General features: G+C 46.0%; 1 protein-coding gene across 4 annotated transcripts in view; it reads right to left on the bottom strand.

Moving 5' to 3' along the window:
* The window catches only part of FAM149B1 (family with sequence similarity 149 member B1), a 43,977-nt gene that overhangs the window by 5,696 nt on the left and 20,696 nt on the right, over nucleotides 1-17,585 (bottom strand). For 2 of the 4 annotated variants that reach the window (XM_038744388.1, XM_038744391.1), the window contains 5 exons: nucleotides 15,397-15,530; nucleotides 13,401-13,510; nucleotides 9,627-9,851; nucleotides 5,662-5,785; nucleotides 3,137-3,262 (listed from right to left, as the gene is read on the bottom strand). In XM_038744388.1, the coding sequence (XP_038600316.1) occupies nucleotides 3,137-3,262; nucleotides 5,662-5,785; nucleotides 9,627-9,851; nucleotides 13,401-13,510; nucleotides 15,397-15,530 (719 nt within the window). The remainder of the gene's footprint in view (nucleotides 1-3,136; nucleotides 3,263-5,661; nucleotides 5,786-9,626; nucleotides 9,852-13,400; nucleotides 13,511-15,396; nucleotides 15,531-17,585) is intronic. The other 2 variants (XM_038744389.1, XM_038744390.1) reach the window with 2 other exon arrangements.

Genomic DNA, 17,585 nt, shown 5'->3' with positions numbered 1-17,585 from the left:
GCACACAGAAAGCACTCAACGAATACTCTGAGCCCTCATTTCCTTTTCTTCCGCTGTTCCCAACAGTGACGAGACGGTCATGGAGAGCAGGGGGTTTGGCAGGGAAGATGAGGAGGTTCAGTTGTGGACATGTTGCGATGGAAGGGCTGGCAGGAAATTTAAGTAGAGATGTCACGAAAGCAGAAGGAAATGCACAGTTGCTGGGAAGCAGAGCTAAAAGTTGGATTCGGAAATCAAGGAGACCAGAAGGGGATCCAGAACTGAGCCTTGAGCAATCTCACGGCAGGGGGTGGGAGGTAGAGGAGGAACTGGCAAAAAAGGAAAAAAAGACTGAGGAGCGGCCAGAGAGAGGGGAGGAGAACCAGGAGAGGACATTGTCAGAGAAGTCAAAGTTCGTGTTTCCAGCCAAAAGGGTTGGGTCTCAAAGGTTGCTGAGATATCAAGGAGAATTCAGATGGAATCGACCTGGCAAGCAGAAGGTTGGTAGACACCTCGGAGAGAGAACTGGAGGCAGCAGGGGTAATCAATCAATGGAATCAATCAATGGAGCGCTCACCGTGTGCAGAGCACTGTACGAAACACTTGGGAGAGTACAACACAACGATGTAACAAACACATTCCCTGCCCACAACGAGCTTACAGTCTAGAGGGGGAGACAGACATTAACGTAAATCAATAAATTACATATATTCATTCATTCAATCGTATTGAGTGCTTACTGTGTGAGGAGCACTGTACTAAGCGTTTACTGTATATGAGTGTATATATGTATTTATTACTCTATTTATTTTACTTGTACATATCTATTCTATTTATCTTACTTTGTTAGTGTGTTTGGTTTTGTTCTCTGTCTCCCCCTTTTAGACTGTGAGCCCACTGTTGGGTAGGGACTGTCTCTATATGTTGCCAACTTGTACTTCCCAAGCGCTTAGTACAGTGCTCTGCACACAGTAAGCGCTCAATAAATACAATTGATTGATTGATTGATTGGTAAGTGTTGTGGGGCTGAAGAGGGGTGATTAAGAGGAGCAAGTCAGGGCTACATAGGAGGGAGTAGGAGAAAAGGAAATGAGGGCCTAGGGTATTTGTCGAGTGCTTTCTGTGTGCGGAGCATTATACTCCTTGAACAACTCTTTCAAGGAATTTGGACAGGAGCAGTAGGAAGGAGATGAGGCAATGGTATTTTTTAGGCTAGGAGACAAGTGGATGTGTTTGAAAACTGGGAGGAAGGAGCCACTGCAGAAGGAGCAGAGAAAAACAGTAGGCAGGGAATGAAGGAGGATGGGCACAAATGTTTTAATAAGGTACAAAAAGGTGGGGTTGGAGGCACGGGAAAAGGGTGAATATTTCCAAAGCGGGTGGAAAATCTCTTGAGAGAAGGCCGGAAAGGATGAGAGAGTCAAGGGGGAGGGGAGGGAAGGGCTGGGACTGGGAAGGAGACAAGGCCCAATGGGGCTTCAGTTTTGTCGATAAAGTAGGTGGCAAGGTCACCAAGGGCAGAAGAAACACAAGGCTAGACCATCAGAAATAGATGATCCAGGCAATGGGCATGGGAGTCAGTAAGGAAGAAGTAGTAGTACTGATGCGCAGAGGACAGAGCAGAGTTCTACCAAGTGAGGATAAGCTTGAGATGGACAAGATCGGACTGATGCCTGGATTTCCACCAACAGCGCTCCATGGTGTGTGCGAGAGCGCCAGGAATGGAGGACGTGTCCTATGGAGGTGATCCAGTACTATAGGATGTTCTCCGCCCCAACGTTTCACTGTAATTCATTAGGATAAAGACACCAACCACGGAAACATCCTGCCTCAGGTGATAGAAAGTAGGACCTTGGGAGTTGGCAGTCAAGAGCGTAGTGGCCAATACTCATTCTTTAGGAATACTACGCTGAGGTTCTACAGAGACATTACCTCAGAGTTCAGAAGTTCCTTCATTTGTTTTACACGATTCTAAACATAAACAGTAGAAAGGCTTATTTCTGTAAAGGACAAGTGATATTTCCCAGACTGAATTTCATTCCCAAGTTCTCTAAAAAAATTTCCTGGACGTCCAGTTTTATGGAAGAAGTGGATCTGAATCACAGTAAGAACATCCATTGGGAAGCAGCGTGGCTCAGTGGAAAGAGCCCAGGCTTTGGAGTCAGAGGTCAGGGGTTCAAATCCCGACTCTGCCAATTGTCAGCTGTGTGACTTTGGGCAAGTCACTTAACTTCTCGGGGCCTCAGTTACCTCATCTGTAAAATGGGGATTAAAACTGTGAGCCCCCCGTGGGCCAACCTGATCACCTTGTAACCTCCCCAGCGCTTAGAACAGTGCTTTGCACATAATAAGTGCTTAACAAATACCATCATCATCATCCAGTTTTATGGAATAAGTGAATTTGAATCACGGTAAAATAATGTCCAATCAAATCCTAGCGACCCCAAACTGCCCTCCCTGAAGGCCATCCAGTTACATTTTGTAGAAATTTCTAAACAAATATTTTTAACACTCACAGTGGGAACTCTAAGAAACAGAGAAATGACTTTCCTCCTCTTTCTTTCTCTTTTTATCGTGTTCAGAGGATATTAAGTCTAGCCCAGCAACATAAGTATTTCAAGCTTAAATACACCAAATGGAATATTGCTTTCAAAATGTTGGCTTCACACACCATAATATGCCTTATTCTGGCTAAAATTCACACCCTGGCCTACTCTTTAAAGGACCAAAAAAAACCCCAAGTGAGCAGAGTGTTTGCAACTCTGTTCACAAGTTGTTGAAACTTTCCACTGCTCGTGCTCAGGAACACAATTCTGAGATAACTGGGTTTTTGCAATGTCTGATTACTCAATATCTCCACAAGGTGTTTTATTACAATTTACTTTTTAAAGAGTTAAGTGAAGGGTATCTTCATCCCAGTCGGGCTAAATGAATCGCCCTTAACCCACGGAGACGGGACAGAGTCTGAAATCCAACTGCTGAGACCCGATCTTCCAAGACAGTTTCTCAAGTTTGCTTCTGCCCCATGACCTTCTTAATTAGAACCTCCTGAGTCTCCCGCAGCGAGAAATCTGTAGCTCTGCTCACGACTGCACTGGTTTCCTGCTCGGCTACCACCTTGGGTCCCCAAAACATAGGCTACATGTTCGTTCTTTACCAAAAATGACTGTGTAGTGCTGGGTCTGAAGAAAAAGTCGGTTAAGAGCAGTCTCTCCTGAGGGCTTTGGTCATCTGCCTCGTCTACCACCGCACTCCGAGCTCGGCTGGAGTAAGTCCGGGATTTCTGGGAAAAGGCAAGGGGTAAGGGGTCAATCCTATTTTGTCACGGACATTCATTTCTCTAGACTGTAAGCTCTTTGCGGGCAGGGAATATGTCTACAAACTCGGTTATACTGTACTCTCCCAAGTGCTTAGTGTAGTGTTCTGCATACAGTAACCGCTATATACCGCTGACTGATTGATTTGTTACCTATGAACTTGCTGATGAGTATAAGAAATCTTAACGAAAAGCAGATCCAAACTTGGTTTCCTTTACTCCAGGAAGTTTAGAGAACAACAATATTGCTGGGACTTTGATTTCAATAGGAATGCTTGACAGAATTTCCTATGCAGTGAGGATAAAACTGTTTTCACATGGGCATTAGCTAAGTCGGAGGTAATGAAAGAGCTAGATAAATTTAAAGAAGCCATGCCTGAGGGAGAAATTCCCACAGGAAGACTGAGATGGACCTTCAAAGTGAAGAAATTGGAAGGAAAAGATGCAGGAAGAAATGAGTAAAGGCATCCACGGCCAGATGGAAGGGAAAGAAATGGGTCACTAATTCCCAGGATTCCAAGTTAGGGAATTACTTCAATTCACTGGCCAAAGGCGGCACAGGGACAACCTACAGTCCAGTTAAAAAACTTTCACAAAATCTAGATGACTTAGCCACACTAGCAATGGCTGACGTGCTTTTTCATACTAGTCCTCCTTGTCATAACTCAAGATTCAAGGGTTCATTCATTCATTCATTCATTCATTCACTCAGTTGTATTTATTGAGCGCTTACTGGGTCCCTTCCCCACTGCACCTGTATATATGTATATATGTTTGTACATATTTGTTACTCATTTATTTATTTATTTATTTTACTTGTACATATCATCATCATCATCAATCGTATTTACTGAGCGCTTACTGTGTGCAGAGCACTGTACCAAGTGCTTGGGAAGTACAAGTTGGTAACATATAGAGACAGTCCCTACCCAGCAGTGGGCTCACAGTCTAAATATCTATTCTATTTATTTTATTTTGTTAGTATGTTTGGTTTTGTTCTCTGTCTCCCCCTTTTAGACTGTGAGCCCACTGTTGGGTAGGGACTGTCTCTATATTTTGCCAACTTGTACTTCCCAAGCGCTTAGTACAGTGCTCTGCACACAGTAAGCGCTCAATAAATACGACTGATGATGATGATGATGATGATGCAGAGCACTATACTAAGCGCTTGGGAAGTACAAATCGTCAACCTATAGAGATGGTCCCTACCCAACAACGGGCTCACACTCTAGAAAGGGGAGACAGACAACAGAAGAAAACAAGTAGACAGGCAAAAAACATTCCGCGCATTGGCCGGGAAATGAACCCGGGCTTCCCGTATGGCAGGTGAGAATTCTACCAGTTTGAAACCATCGGTTAAACTGAAAATTTTTGCTGTGAGAGGTATCCGAATCTATGTTCTCAGACAGGCCTGAGTACCCTCCTGATTGATAGAGGCTGCCTAGGGTACTGGCAGCTCTTCATTTCCCACTCTCAACCATCCTGCTTTCAGTTTGGATTCTGATGCCAGGAAGACCCCAGACAGAGCCCATCATCTCTGGCCCTAGACCTAACAGATTGGAAACCACCTCCCTCTGCTTGGAAGGGTCTCCTGTCTCCACGAATGGGGGCTCTCCACCGGACAGAAGGCATCCAAACAGAGCTGGGAATCGGGAAAAGTCAAAAATGCAATCTATCCGTCAAATGGATGGGATGAAGTTCACTCATGCATCCATTCAATCGTATTTATTGAGCGCTGACTGTGTGCAGAGCACTGGACTAAGCGCTTGGGAAGTACAAATCGGTAACGTATAGGGACGGTCCCTACCCAACAATGGGCTCACAGTCTAGAAGGGGGAGACAGACAACAAAACAAGTCGACGGGTGTCAATACCGTCAGAATAAATAGAAGTATAGCTATATGCGCATCATTAATAAAATACATAGAGTAATAAATATGTACAGATATACATAGAATTATAGCTATATGCGCATCATTAATAAAATACAGAGTAATAAATATGTACAGATATACATAGAATTATAGCTATATGCGCATCATTAATAAAATACATAGAGAAATATGTACAGATATACATAGAATTATAGCTATATGCGCATCATTAATAAAATACATAGAGTAATAAATATGTACAGATATACATAGAATTATAGCTATATGCGCATCATTAATAAAATACATAGAGTAATAAATATGTACAGATATACACAACTGCTGTGGGGAGGGGAAGTGATGTGCGGCTTCAGATTAGACTTCTCGGTACAATCCCCAGCTAAAATCAGGCAGATCGTCCACCGTAAACTTTACTCCATGTAGATTCAAGCACCTTGATATTGGCCGGACACGGTCATCGAGAAGTGCTTACCATCTGCCTCTGTGATCCCATGATACTCCAGTGTTCCACGTCAGCCGTGCCGATGGGTGGAAGCAGGTTGTTTCGACTAAGAGGCTTCGGAGAGGTGGCGGGAAGGGAGTCGGCGGCAGTTGGGCTGCAATTACCACCAACGCGCACCAGAATGGAAGGAAGAAAAGTTAAAACAAAATATTAGAAGACCAACCTCAACTAAAGTAACTTCAGCAACTTCTAAGAGTAACGTATTCGCACAGCTTGGCCTCACGGACAGAGCAAGGGCCTCAAAGTCAGTAGGATCTACGCTCTAATCCCTGCTCTCGCACCGTGGCTCAGTGGAAAGAGCCCGGGCTTGGGAGTCAGAGATCATGGGTTCTAATCCCGCCTCCACCACTTATCAGCCGTGTGAGCTTGTTTGGGCAAGTCACTTCACTCCTCTGTGTCTCAGTTCCCTCATCTGGAAAATGGAGATTAAGACTGTGAGCCCCCCGTGGGACAACCTAATCACCTTGTAATCTCCTCAGTGCTTAGAACAGTGCTTTGCACATAGTAAGCGCTTAACAAATATCATCATCATTATTATTATTATTCTCTGTGTCTCAGCTACCTCATCTGTAAAATGGAGATTAAGACTGAGAGCCCCACGTGGGACAACCTGATCACCTTGTATACCCCCCACCCCAGTGCTTAGAACAGTGCTTGGCACACAGTAAGCGCTTAACGAATGCCATTATTATTATTACTATTATTGTCTTCAGTGTCACCCTGGGAAAGTCACTTCACTTCTCTGTGCCTCAGTTACCTCATCTGTAAAATGGGGATTAGACCGTGAGCCCCAAGCAGGTCAGGAACTGTTCCAATCTGACAACTAATCCAGCGCTTAGTACAGTGCCTGGCACAAAGTAAGAACTTAACAAATACCATTTAAAAAACCCCAAATGTACTCAGAGTTGTACTTGAAGCTACTTCTGCTACCATCCAAGTTCATTCAATTGTATTTATTGAGCACTTACTGTGTGCAGAGCACTGTACTAAGCGCTTGGGAAGTACAAATCGGCAACATACAGAGACGGTCCCTACCCAACGATGGGCTCACAGTCTAGAAGGGGGAGACAAAGAAACAGAAGCAGATTTCCTACTCTGTATTTTTAAATGGAGTTATACTGGACAGTTTTCTTTTGAAAGTTGGTGCTGGGAAACTTTTACAACTTGGCTTCACTTCTCTTCTAATCCTGGACTGCTAATGTAACTTTACAGACAGCATTACTAGTAATCGACTAATTAGGAATTTATTAAATTTAGCTTTATCAATGGTATTTATTGAGCGCTCACTATATGGCGACCACTGTACTGAGTGCTTGGAAAACCAGGGCCCCACGCAACTCCTTCCCCTTCTTTCTGTCTGAGCAGGTATCTGATCTCCATTCTGCGAACGGGGCTGAGTTCGTTGGCTGGGTCCCCCTGCAGAACGAGGGCAAGAGACCCTGACTGAAACTCAGGTTCTCACTGTGTGACTTTGGGCAAGTCACTTCACTTCTCTGTGCCTCAGTGACCTCATCTGTAAAATGGGGATTAAGACTGTGAGCCCCCCGTGGGACAACCTGATCACCTTGCAACCTCCCCGGCACTTAAAACAGTGCTTTGCACATAGTAGGCGCTTAATAAATGCCATCATTATTATTATAGGCGCGGTGGGCATGAGGACCACCCAGAGGGTTTATCACTTGGTTGGTCACTTCCTTCTCCACCCAAACCATCCTACTGTGCTGACTTGGTATGTTCTGACATGTTCCGTACACTTAGCGTGACCATTCAAATGTGTTTCTGTGTTAGAGAAGCAGCGTGGCTCAGTGGAAAGAGCCCGGGCTTTGGAGTCAGAGGTCATGGGTTCAAATCTCGGCTCCGCCAATTGTCAGCTGTGTGACTTTGGGCCAGTCACTTAACTTCTCTGGGCCTCAGTTATCTCATGTGTAAAATGGGGATTAAGACTGTGAGAACCCCGTGGGACAACCTGATCACCTTGTAACCTCCCCAGTGCTTAAAACAGTGCAATGCACATAGTAACCGCTTAATAAATGCCATCATTATTATTATTATTTCTGGCTAGGTACAAATCATCATCTTTGCCACTTCCCACTTCTTGGTGGCCGTAGCCAGGGCACAGATTGGCTTTTTCCCTATCTCAGCGGGCCTTCTGGCCAATTTCTTTTTGGCACCAGCAACTGTTTTTCAGTATTGCCTCAGAATACCCCCATCCCTTAACACACGATTCTCCTGTTATCTTAGGGACCAGGTTCCCTTAGAAAGGGTCACCTGTAAGGGGTGTCTCAAAATTAATCCTTTCTCTCTCCCTCCCCACCTCCTTCAGCATATTCCAGTGCAAAACACAGGTTCCCTGCCCTCAAAGAGCTTCTTAACGGCATAATGCGGGAGACAAACAAAATAATTTACAGAGAAGAGGAAGAAGAGAAAGAAAAGATGGATGGGTGAATAAGTGCTAAGATAGTAGAGTCAGCAACTTGATTGCGTACAAAAGCACGTGATACGGGTGTGTAAGTGTTGAGGTGGTAGTTTGGGATGGTGCGATCTGGAGAAAGGAAAAATGAACTGGGAAAATCTTCCCAGAGGAAATAGAATCCAGGTAGCGAAGTGAAGGGTGAACTAGAGAAGAGAGAGTCTGGAGGCAGGGAGATTAGTGAGGGGACTCTTAGAGAAGTCTGGCCATAATTTGATGAATGCCTGGACCAGAGGGTTGCCATTCGGGTAAAGAGGAAGGATCAGACAGAAAATGTTGTGGAGGAAAAATGAACAGGATTAAACGACAAACTGAATGTGACACTTGAAAGAAAGACAGGAATTAAGGATAATATCAAGGGTTTCGGAGATAGGCCCAATGAACAGTTGTTCTCAGGTGGAATGGGAAAGATGAGTTCAGCTTTAGGCATATTTAGCTTAAGGTGCTGGTGGGGCATCCAGAGGAGGTAAGAGAAAATTTGGGTCTGCAGAGCAGGTGAGAGACTAGAGTTAGTGAGATAGATTGGGGAGTCATCCACATAGAGGTCGGAGTTAATGCCATGGGAGCAGATAAGCCCCCTCGACCAAGGTAACGAGTGTACGGTAGGAAGAGAGGGGTACCCAGAAAACAGCTTGAGGGATACCCCGTTAGGGGGTGAGAGACAGAAAAGAAAGCAGAGAAAGACACTGAGAGGCCAGAACAATCAGAGAATCAGCAGGATTGTGTTGGATAATGTTTCCAGGAGAAGGGAGTGTCAACAGTGTCAAAGAAGTCAGGGAGGACTAGAATAAAGAAACCATTTTAATAAATTTCTAGAAGGTGGGGGATTTCTATTATTAATCAATCAATCCATCGTATTTATTGAGCGCTTACTGTGTGCAGAGCACTGTACTAAGCGCTTGGGAAGTACAAATTGGCAACACATAGAGACAGTCCCTACCCAACAGTGGGCTCACAGTCTAAAAGGGGGAGACAGAGAACAAAACCAAACATACCAACAAAATAAAATAAATAGGATAGAAATGTACAAGTAAAATAAATAAATAGAGTAATAAATATGTGCAACCATATATACATATATACAGGTGCTGTGGGGAAGGGAAGGAGGTAAGATGGGGGGATGGAGCTGAGCTTGTGACCTACAGAAAAGAGCCAGGGACTGAGTTCTGGTCCTGGCTCTGCCTAACACGTGCCCCTGGACACGTCACAACTTCTCTGTGCCTCCGTTTCCTCGTCTGTAAAATGGGGATTAAATATCTGTTCTTTCTCCCTCGGACCGCGAGCTCCTGTGAGCCAGGGACTGCGTCCGTCTTTTCTCTACCCACACTCAGCACAGTGCTTGGCCCACAGTAAGCACCTAACAAACACCGCTGTATTATTGGCATCTTCTCTCCCTTTCCGAACATCAAACAACCCCCTGACCCCTAACTTCTACCCTCACCCAATTTACGATACGTAAACGTACAGTCGCGTTCCCCTGACGACATCATCCACGGGTCTCGGTGTCCCTGAGTGAGAATGGCTGACGCTGATCGGGTGCAGGGTGCGAGGCGGAGGGTTGCGCCTCCTGGCAGATTGCGCGCTGTAAAACGGAGAGGACGTACTGAACTCCGGGGGGCGGTTTGGCCAACTTGGCTTCGAAAGAACGGTGCTAGACCGAGGCCTGGCGGGGAGCCTGTCGTCCAGATCGCTAGCGGCAGAACAGAAACGAAACAGAATTCATACATCACGGCGTGTGAACGGAACTCCTCCGAGTTTCACAGGTTCTTAGATCCCTTTTAAAAGGCCTTCACCTATGACGGGGAAACTAAGCTCCAAGGGTAGATTCACCAAGGCTCGTAAACGAAGCAAACTGATTTTAGACCTGGCCGGAGTGTTGGCTGGTACCAGGAGAGACTGGCCGTCCTATCTCTGCATCCTTCTGGGCCTCCTCAATAGCTGGGACGATGATACACACCCTGTAGTGGCTTCATAAATACGTGCTGACTTACTCAGCCGGGCCTGGTGCATAGAGCACGGGCCCGGGGCCGAAAGGACCTGTACCGGTCATGTCACCTTGGGTGAGTCATTTAAATTCTCTTAATCCACATCTGGAAAATGCGGATTAAGACTGCGAGCCCCACGTGGGACAGGGACTGTATCCAACCCACTTTGCTTGTATCCCCTCCAGCGCTCAGGGCGGGTCTGGCACATAATTAGCCCTTAACACCTGAATTATTAAAATGATTATTATTATTTCAGAAGCCTGTTCAGCCTTCTTGTGGCCCAACGATTCCTGTGCCTCCCAACAGAGACAACCAGGGTGTAACGACTAGCCATCACGGCGAGGAATTCAGTGATAAATATTTGCCCTTTGCCCTTTGTGAACCCCGGCTCCGCCAACTGTCAGCTGTGTGACTTTGGGCAAGTCACTTAACTTCTCTGGGCCTCAGTTACCTCATCTGTAAAATGGGAATTGAGACTGTGAGCCCCACGTGGGACAACCTGATCACCTTGTAACCTCCCCAGCGCTTAGAACAGTGCTTTGCACATAGTAAGCGCTTAATAAATGCCATAAAAAAAAATAACTAAATTCAGGTAGCTTGGAGGTTAGGGCACTTCTGCGGGACCAGCAAGAGTTTTGTTTGGGGGGCGGGGGGATTCGAGGTGACGCTCTAATTTTCATCAACCTGATATCAAGGGGATAACAGCTGATTGTTATGGGATCACTACTGGGCAACACAGCCCAACGCAGGGACAAGGAATATCTAACGTGTTAAATATTAGAACACGCCAAGTCCAGATTTAATTGCTGCATATTACAAATTATATGTACTAGAACTGGGGTTTGCTTGTTAAATTGGTTCAGATGGTCTTTAATATCAAATCTCCCTTTTCCAGGGTTGACAACGCAAGTTCTGCATGTTGTCTCTGCTACAGCCTAGCTAATGGGCAAAAAGCAGTTGTATGTTATTTGGTATCAAACATATGTACAGATCTGGATGTCTAGATCTGCCCTTTGGATCCCCAAAGGGCTAGGGATTTCAAACAGCTTTTCCAGTGTGATTTTCAAATCGCTTCACTGTCTGAGCCTCCATTTCCCCATCTAAAAATGGAAGAAATAACTCCTTCCCCTCCGTCCATCTCTGGAACGGTATGAGGATAACCGAAGACAAATGGGTTTTGTCAGAAAGATACAATTTAATTTCAAGGTGGCCCAGTGAAAAGACCATGGGGCTGGGAGTCAGAGGGCCTGGGTTCTAATCCCGCCTTGGCCATGTACCTGAGTGTGACCTTGGGCAAGTCAACTTAACTGTTCTGTGTCTCAGTTCCCTCATCCGCAAAGAGCAAGGGCTTGGGGGTCAGAGGTGGTGGGTTCTAATCCCGGCTCCGCCACTTGTCCGCTGTGTGACCATGGGCACCTCATTCATTCGTTCAATCAGATTTATTGAGCTGTGTGCAGAGCACTGGACTAATCAATCAATCAATCGTATTTCTGAGCGCTTACTGTGTGCAGAGCACTGGACTAATCAATCAATCGTATTTATTGAGCGCTTACTGCGTGCACAGCACTGTACTAAGCGCTTGGGAAGTACAAGTTGGCAACATATAGAGACAGTCCCTACCCAACAGTGGGCTCACAGTCTAAAAGACTAAGTGCTTGGGAAGTACAAATCGGCAACAGATAGAGACAGTCCCTACCCAACAATGGGCTCACAGTTCAGAAGGGGGAGACAGACAACAAAACATGTAGACAGGTATCAAAGCTGTCAGAATAAATAGAATTATAGCTATATGCACATCGTTAATAAAAGCATAACAAATATGTACAAATAAAATAGAGTAATAAATATGTACAAATATGTACAAGTGCTGTGGGGAGGGGAAGGGGAAAGGGCAGAGGGAGGGAGGGGGTGACAGGGGAGGAGGAGGAGAGGAAGAAGGGGCGGCTCAGTCTAGGAAGGCCTCATGGAGGAGGTGAGCTCTCAGTAGGGCTTTGAAGAGGGGAAGAGAGCTATTTTGGCGGATGTTTGGAGGGAGGGCATTCCAGGCCAGAGGTAGGACGTGGGCCAGGGGTCGACGGCGGGAAAGGCAAGAACGAGGCCCAGTGAGGAGGTCAGCGGCAGCAGAGGAGCGGAGGGTGCGGGCTGGGCTGGAGAGGGAGAGAAGGGAGGTGAGGTAGGAGGGGGCGAGGGGATGGGCAGCCTGGAAGCCCAGGGTGAGGAGTTTTTGCTTGATTCGAAGGTTGATAGGCAACCACTGGAGATTTTTGAGGAGGGGAGTGACATGCCCAGAGCGTTTCTGTACAAAGGTAATCCGGGCAGCAGAGTGTAGTATAGACTGAAGTGGGGAGAGACAGGAGGATGGGAGATCAGAGAGGAGGCTGATGCAGTAATCCAGTTGGCATAGGATGAGAGATTGAACCAGCAAGGTAGCGGTCTGGATGGAGAGGAAAGGGCGGATCTTGGCGATGTTCTGGAGGTGAGACCGGCAGGTTTTGGTGACGGATTGGATGCGTGGGGTGAATGAGAGAGCGGAGCTGAGGATGACACCAAGCGTCACTTCCCTGAGCCTCAGTTCCCTCATCTGTAAAATGGGGATTGAGACTGTGAGCCCCACGTGGGACAACCCGATTACCTTGTATCTACTCCAATGCTTAGAATGGTGCTTGGCACATAGTAAGCGCTTAACAAATACCAGAATTATTATTATTATACTTAGTGAGCCCCATGTGGGATCTGATTATCTTTTATCTACCCCACGCTTAGTAAAGTGCTTGGCACATCGTAAGTGCTTAACAGATACCAAAATTATAATTATTGTTATAATTAGATACTCTTCTCATACAGGAGAAGGTTAATCAGACCATACTGAATGCTACTGACCCACAAGGGAAGCCATAAATGGAAGAGCAGGAGTACTCTGAACAAGAGCTTTGGCTGAATTTGATACGGTACCTGTACTGTTCTTAGATGGAGATTTAGCTGTTAAAAAAATATTCACTGCTTGCTTCTCAGTGATTGAGTTTCTTAGCACTGATGAAATAGTTTCTTTAAAGTCTTCTCCACAAAGAAGATGGAATATGTGTATAAAAAGTCTCCATAAAGAATACTTGAGAAATACAAGAAATCTAGAACCACAAAATATTGGATACAAGAGGTATTGAGCCATCACCCAAGATGCCTGAATTTTTTTCATTCTCTAAAGAACCCACTGAATTCCAGTCAATACAGATTTTTTAAAAAATGATTTTCCTTACAAGATTCTGTCCATTAGAGAGAGGTTTCTCGGATGTAATGGCATCCCGTGAATCAGCAAGCCATTCAGATTTTGCTGAGGACTTCCACTTGCTCCTTGACAGAGACCCATCTATAAGCCAAAACAAACCATTACAGAATCCTTCATTTAACTCCACCCCAGCTGGGAAGTGTCGCCCTTGACAAATATTAATTTAATAAAAGCCAAGGGCTTCCAAACTAGGAACAGTCTCATGAGTGGATCTCTTCTCTCAAGCAAGTAGCTAAGCGGGCACCGTGTTAAACTTCATCATGAAATAACTGGATTTCCTAATTTTATTTTAAAATTATGGCTCCAATGCTTCAACTGCGCAGCTAAGCGGCCCAAGAGAAAGTGTTGGGTTAATATGACCTACTTTCCGAGCAATATCTACATCTCTTCTGTGTGCACGGCAAAACTGGAAAAATCTCTGAAACTCAGATTGCTGGCCAAGAAGGGAAAGAACATCATCTACCAGAATGGCATTAAGCACATCTTTCGTTTCTCCAACTTGCATACTTGAAGTACTTTTCCCCTTATTCTTGGTTTGGCCGCCACATCTGGGTTATGAGCACTTACACAAACGCGACGGACGATGCAAGAACAACAGAGAGGATGATAGAAGAAAAGCAGGGAACAGAATGGTAAGACAGAGAAGAAGGTTCACGGAGAAGCAGGGAGGAAATTAAAAGTTAAAAACTGGTAGTTATCCCTGTTTGTGGTTTGTTCTTGTTCTCATCTTTTTAGGAACGTCTAATCTTAAAGCATGTGAAGAGCTGATGAGAAAATCATCCCCTGATATTAAAAATTCTCCTGACAGAATCTGGTTGATGGCTATCTTTTCTCACAGAGTGAAAAGCAGTTACTCACTGACTGAACTACTCTTTGATCCGATTTGCATCATTTGCTCCATTACACCTATAAATGAAGAGCGCCCACATTTCAATTAACAACTTAGGCACTAGAGGTGATTTGAAAACCAGAAATACAACTAATACTTGAACGCCGAAACATAAGCGAAAGAATAGCAATGACAGATGCCACCCGAGTGGCAGAAAAGCAGGGGGGGCCTAGTGGGAAGAGCAGAGGACTAGGAGTCAGAGAACCTGGGTCCTGCTCCCAGTTCCACCCTTGCCTGCTGTGTGACTTGGGGCAAGTCACGTAACTTCTCTGTGCCTCCAATCCTCTTCTGTAAAATGAGGAGTCGGTCACTACCTGTTCTCTCTCCCTCCCTCTTAGACTGTGAGCCCCACGCTGGATAGGGACTGTGTCTGATCTGATTGCACTGTATCTATCCCAGTGCTTAATATAGTGCTTGGCACATATAAGTGTTTAATAAATCCCACTATTAGAATTATTACTGTTATAATTATTACTCCACCAACACCTAATACAATGCTCTACAGTGGACACTTAACCAATCCTGCTGACTGATTAATGGGTACTATTTCCTAGCGGGGAAGCAGGATCTAACCCCATCTTACCTCCTTCCCTTCCCCACAGCACCTGTATATATGTTTGTACATATTTATTTATTTATTTTACTTGTACATATCTATTTATTTTATTTTGTTAGTATGTTTGGTTTTGTTCCCTGTCTCCCCCTTTTAGACTGTGAGCCCACTGCTGGGTAGGGACTGTCTCTATATGTTGCCAATTTGTACTTCCCAAGCGCTTAATACAGTGCTCTGCACGTAGTAAGCACTCAATAAATACGATTGATGATGATGATAAACTCACTGTGGGCAGGGAAGGTGTCTGTTTATTGTTATATTGTACAATCCCAGGTGTTTAGTACAGTGCTCTGCACACAGAGTCCCAAGCGCTTAGTACAGCGCTCGGCACACAAGAACAGCTTAATAAATACAGCTGACTGACTACTCCTGGCCTTCCCAAAGGACTTGCCTGGACTCCCTTAAAGGCGTATCCCCAAGTCTGAGGAGTTAGAGGATTGCCTGGGCCGCTCAATGTAGGCTTACCGGGTTTGAGGTGATGGAGAACACCTTCGACTGCGGCACTCGAGGTAACACCAGAGGCTGCGGCTCACAAGAAACACAAGGACTGCCGGTGTCAGACCTGGCTGTCTCTAGGGTCAGCACGTTGCTCTCGTCATCTGTGGAGGGGGACAAAACCCGCGTGGGGGAAACGCGTTAGTAGTCGCAGCTGCTTCAAAATGTCGTCTTCTCCCTAGCTTTTCAATGGATTCGCCGCACCCTGACTGATCGAAGAGGGAAATCGCACGCAGGCCGGAGCGGAAACGAAGCCCTGGACTTGTTGTTTCCTTACTTGGAAGGCTGAATAGACCTCCGCTCCACGAAATCATGCTTGGCCATGATTTGGGGATTAAAATGTAAATCACCACAGTCTTCTATCTTCTGACAACTCTGCTCCATACATACGGGCAATTTGTGAGGTAGACAGCCAGAGAGTTTTCCTTCCCACTGAAAGGAGATGCCACTGAAGGTGAAATTCACTTATTCATTCAATCGCAATCGCTTAGTACGGTGCTCTGCACACAGTAAGTGCTCAATAAATACGATTGATTGATTTATTGAACGCTTACGGTGCACTTATAGGTGACTGAGAAGCCCCATCTGGCCTCTGCACTGCACACACACAAGCACTGTCCCTTGCTCCGTTTCTGCCCTTGTTTGGAGCAGTTGATACTGTTTCCACTTGCCTCCTGGTCCCACATCCCCGTCGGAGCTTCAGCTTGAAAGGAGCTCCTCCTTTCTCGATTCCAGCGCACCACGCCGGCTGACCTATCGGCGGCAACTTGATTTCAGATTCCCAGCTGCGACGCAGCGTTGTCTGAGACTTTATTTTTTACTGTGGGCAGGTTTCCTCTGCCTCCTTGTTTCCTATTAGCCAGTTTCATCTTTCCACCCTGTAGCTGCTTGGATATGCTGTTGTTCTTCCATTCTCCTCACTTGTCCACCAAGTGCCGTGGCGTTATAAAGACTTCATTTTTTGCCCAACCCGTCTTTCCATCCATCCGTCCCCGCCGCTGGCCCCCATCAGCTCCCTTCCATCCAACCCCTCCCAACCCCTCGGTGGCGTCTCCTCCACCATCCCCCGCCTCACTGCCTCGGCTAAGCTCGGCCTGTGGAAGCCCTGATCCATCGTGGGAAATCTTCCCTTCAACCTCGACCTGTTCTTGCTGCAGTCACTGCTCCTCCCCACCATTACCGATACCTGACTCTCCCCAGGTGATACTGTCTTCCCTGCTGCTCTTTCCAGAGGGGGCTTCATCTGTTCCTACTCCCCAAGACTCAGTGGGTAAGGCTCCCTTCTTGCTCCCCTGCGCCACTTTGGCATCATTCCCCCTCCCTTCCTTTGAAGCCCACATCATCCACCTCTACCACAATAATAATAATGGCATTTGTTAAGCGCTTACTATGTGTAAGAAGAAGCGGCATAGCTCAGTGGAAAGAGCCCGGGCTTTGGAGTCAGAGGTCATGGGTCCAGATCCCGGCTCCGCCAGTTGTCAGCGGTGTGACTTTGGGCAGGTCACTTAACTTCTCTGCGCCTCAGTGACCTCATCTGTAAAATGGGGATGAAGACTGTGAGCCCCCTGTGGGACAACCTGATCACCCTGTGCCCTCCCCAGCGCTTAGAACAGTGCTTTGCACATAGTAAGCGCTTAATAAATGCCATTATTATCATTATTATGTGTAAAGCACTGTTCTAAGTGCTGGATCGACGCCAGATACTAGTCTCGGACATCTCCCGCCCCCCAGGTCCCTCCTCCTTCAACTTTCTGAACCACTTTGGTCGCTATTTCATATTCCTTCTCTCTTTCTCCATCCCAACACTGATCCTTAGAAGTTCAATATAATAATAATAATAATGGTATTTGTTAAGCGCTTACTATGTGCCAAGCACTGTTCTAAGCGCTGGGGGGGATATAAGGTAATCAGGTTGTCCCACGTGGGGCTCACAGTCTTCATCCCCATTTTATAGATGATGTCACTGAGGCTCAGAGAAGTTAAGCGACTTGCCCAAAGTCACACAGCCGACAATTTTCGAGGCCAGGATTAGAACCCATGACCTCTGACTCCCAAGCCTGCGCTCTTTCCACTGAGCCGTGTTGCTTCTCTTTAACTCCCAATATCCAAGTGGGAGTCCCCTACGACCCTTCCACAGACCGTTTCCTCTCACTTCTCAA

Source organism: Tachyglossus aculeatus, chromosome 3 (assembly GCF_015852505.1).
Source record: "Tachyglossus aculeatus isolate mTacAcu1 chromosome 3, mTacAcu1.pri, whole genome shotgun sequence".
NCBI lineage: Eukaryota > Metazoa > Chordata > Mammalia > Monotremata > Tachyglossidae > Tachyglossus > Tachyglossus aculeatus.
The sequence above is the reverse complement of the archived record's forward strand: the minus strand, read 5'-3'. Positions and strand labels throughout refer to the sequence as shown.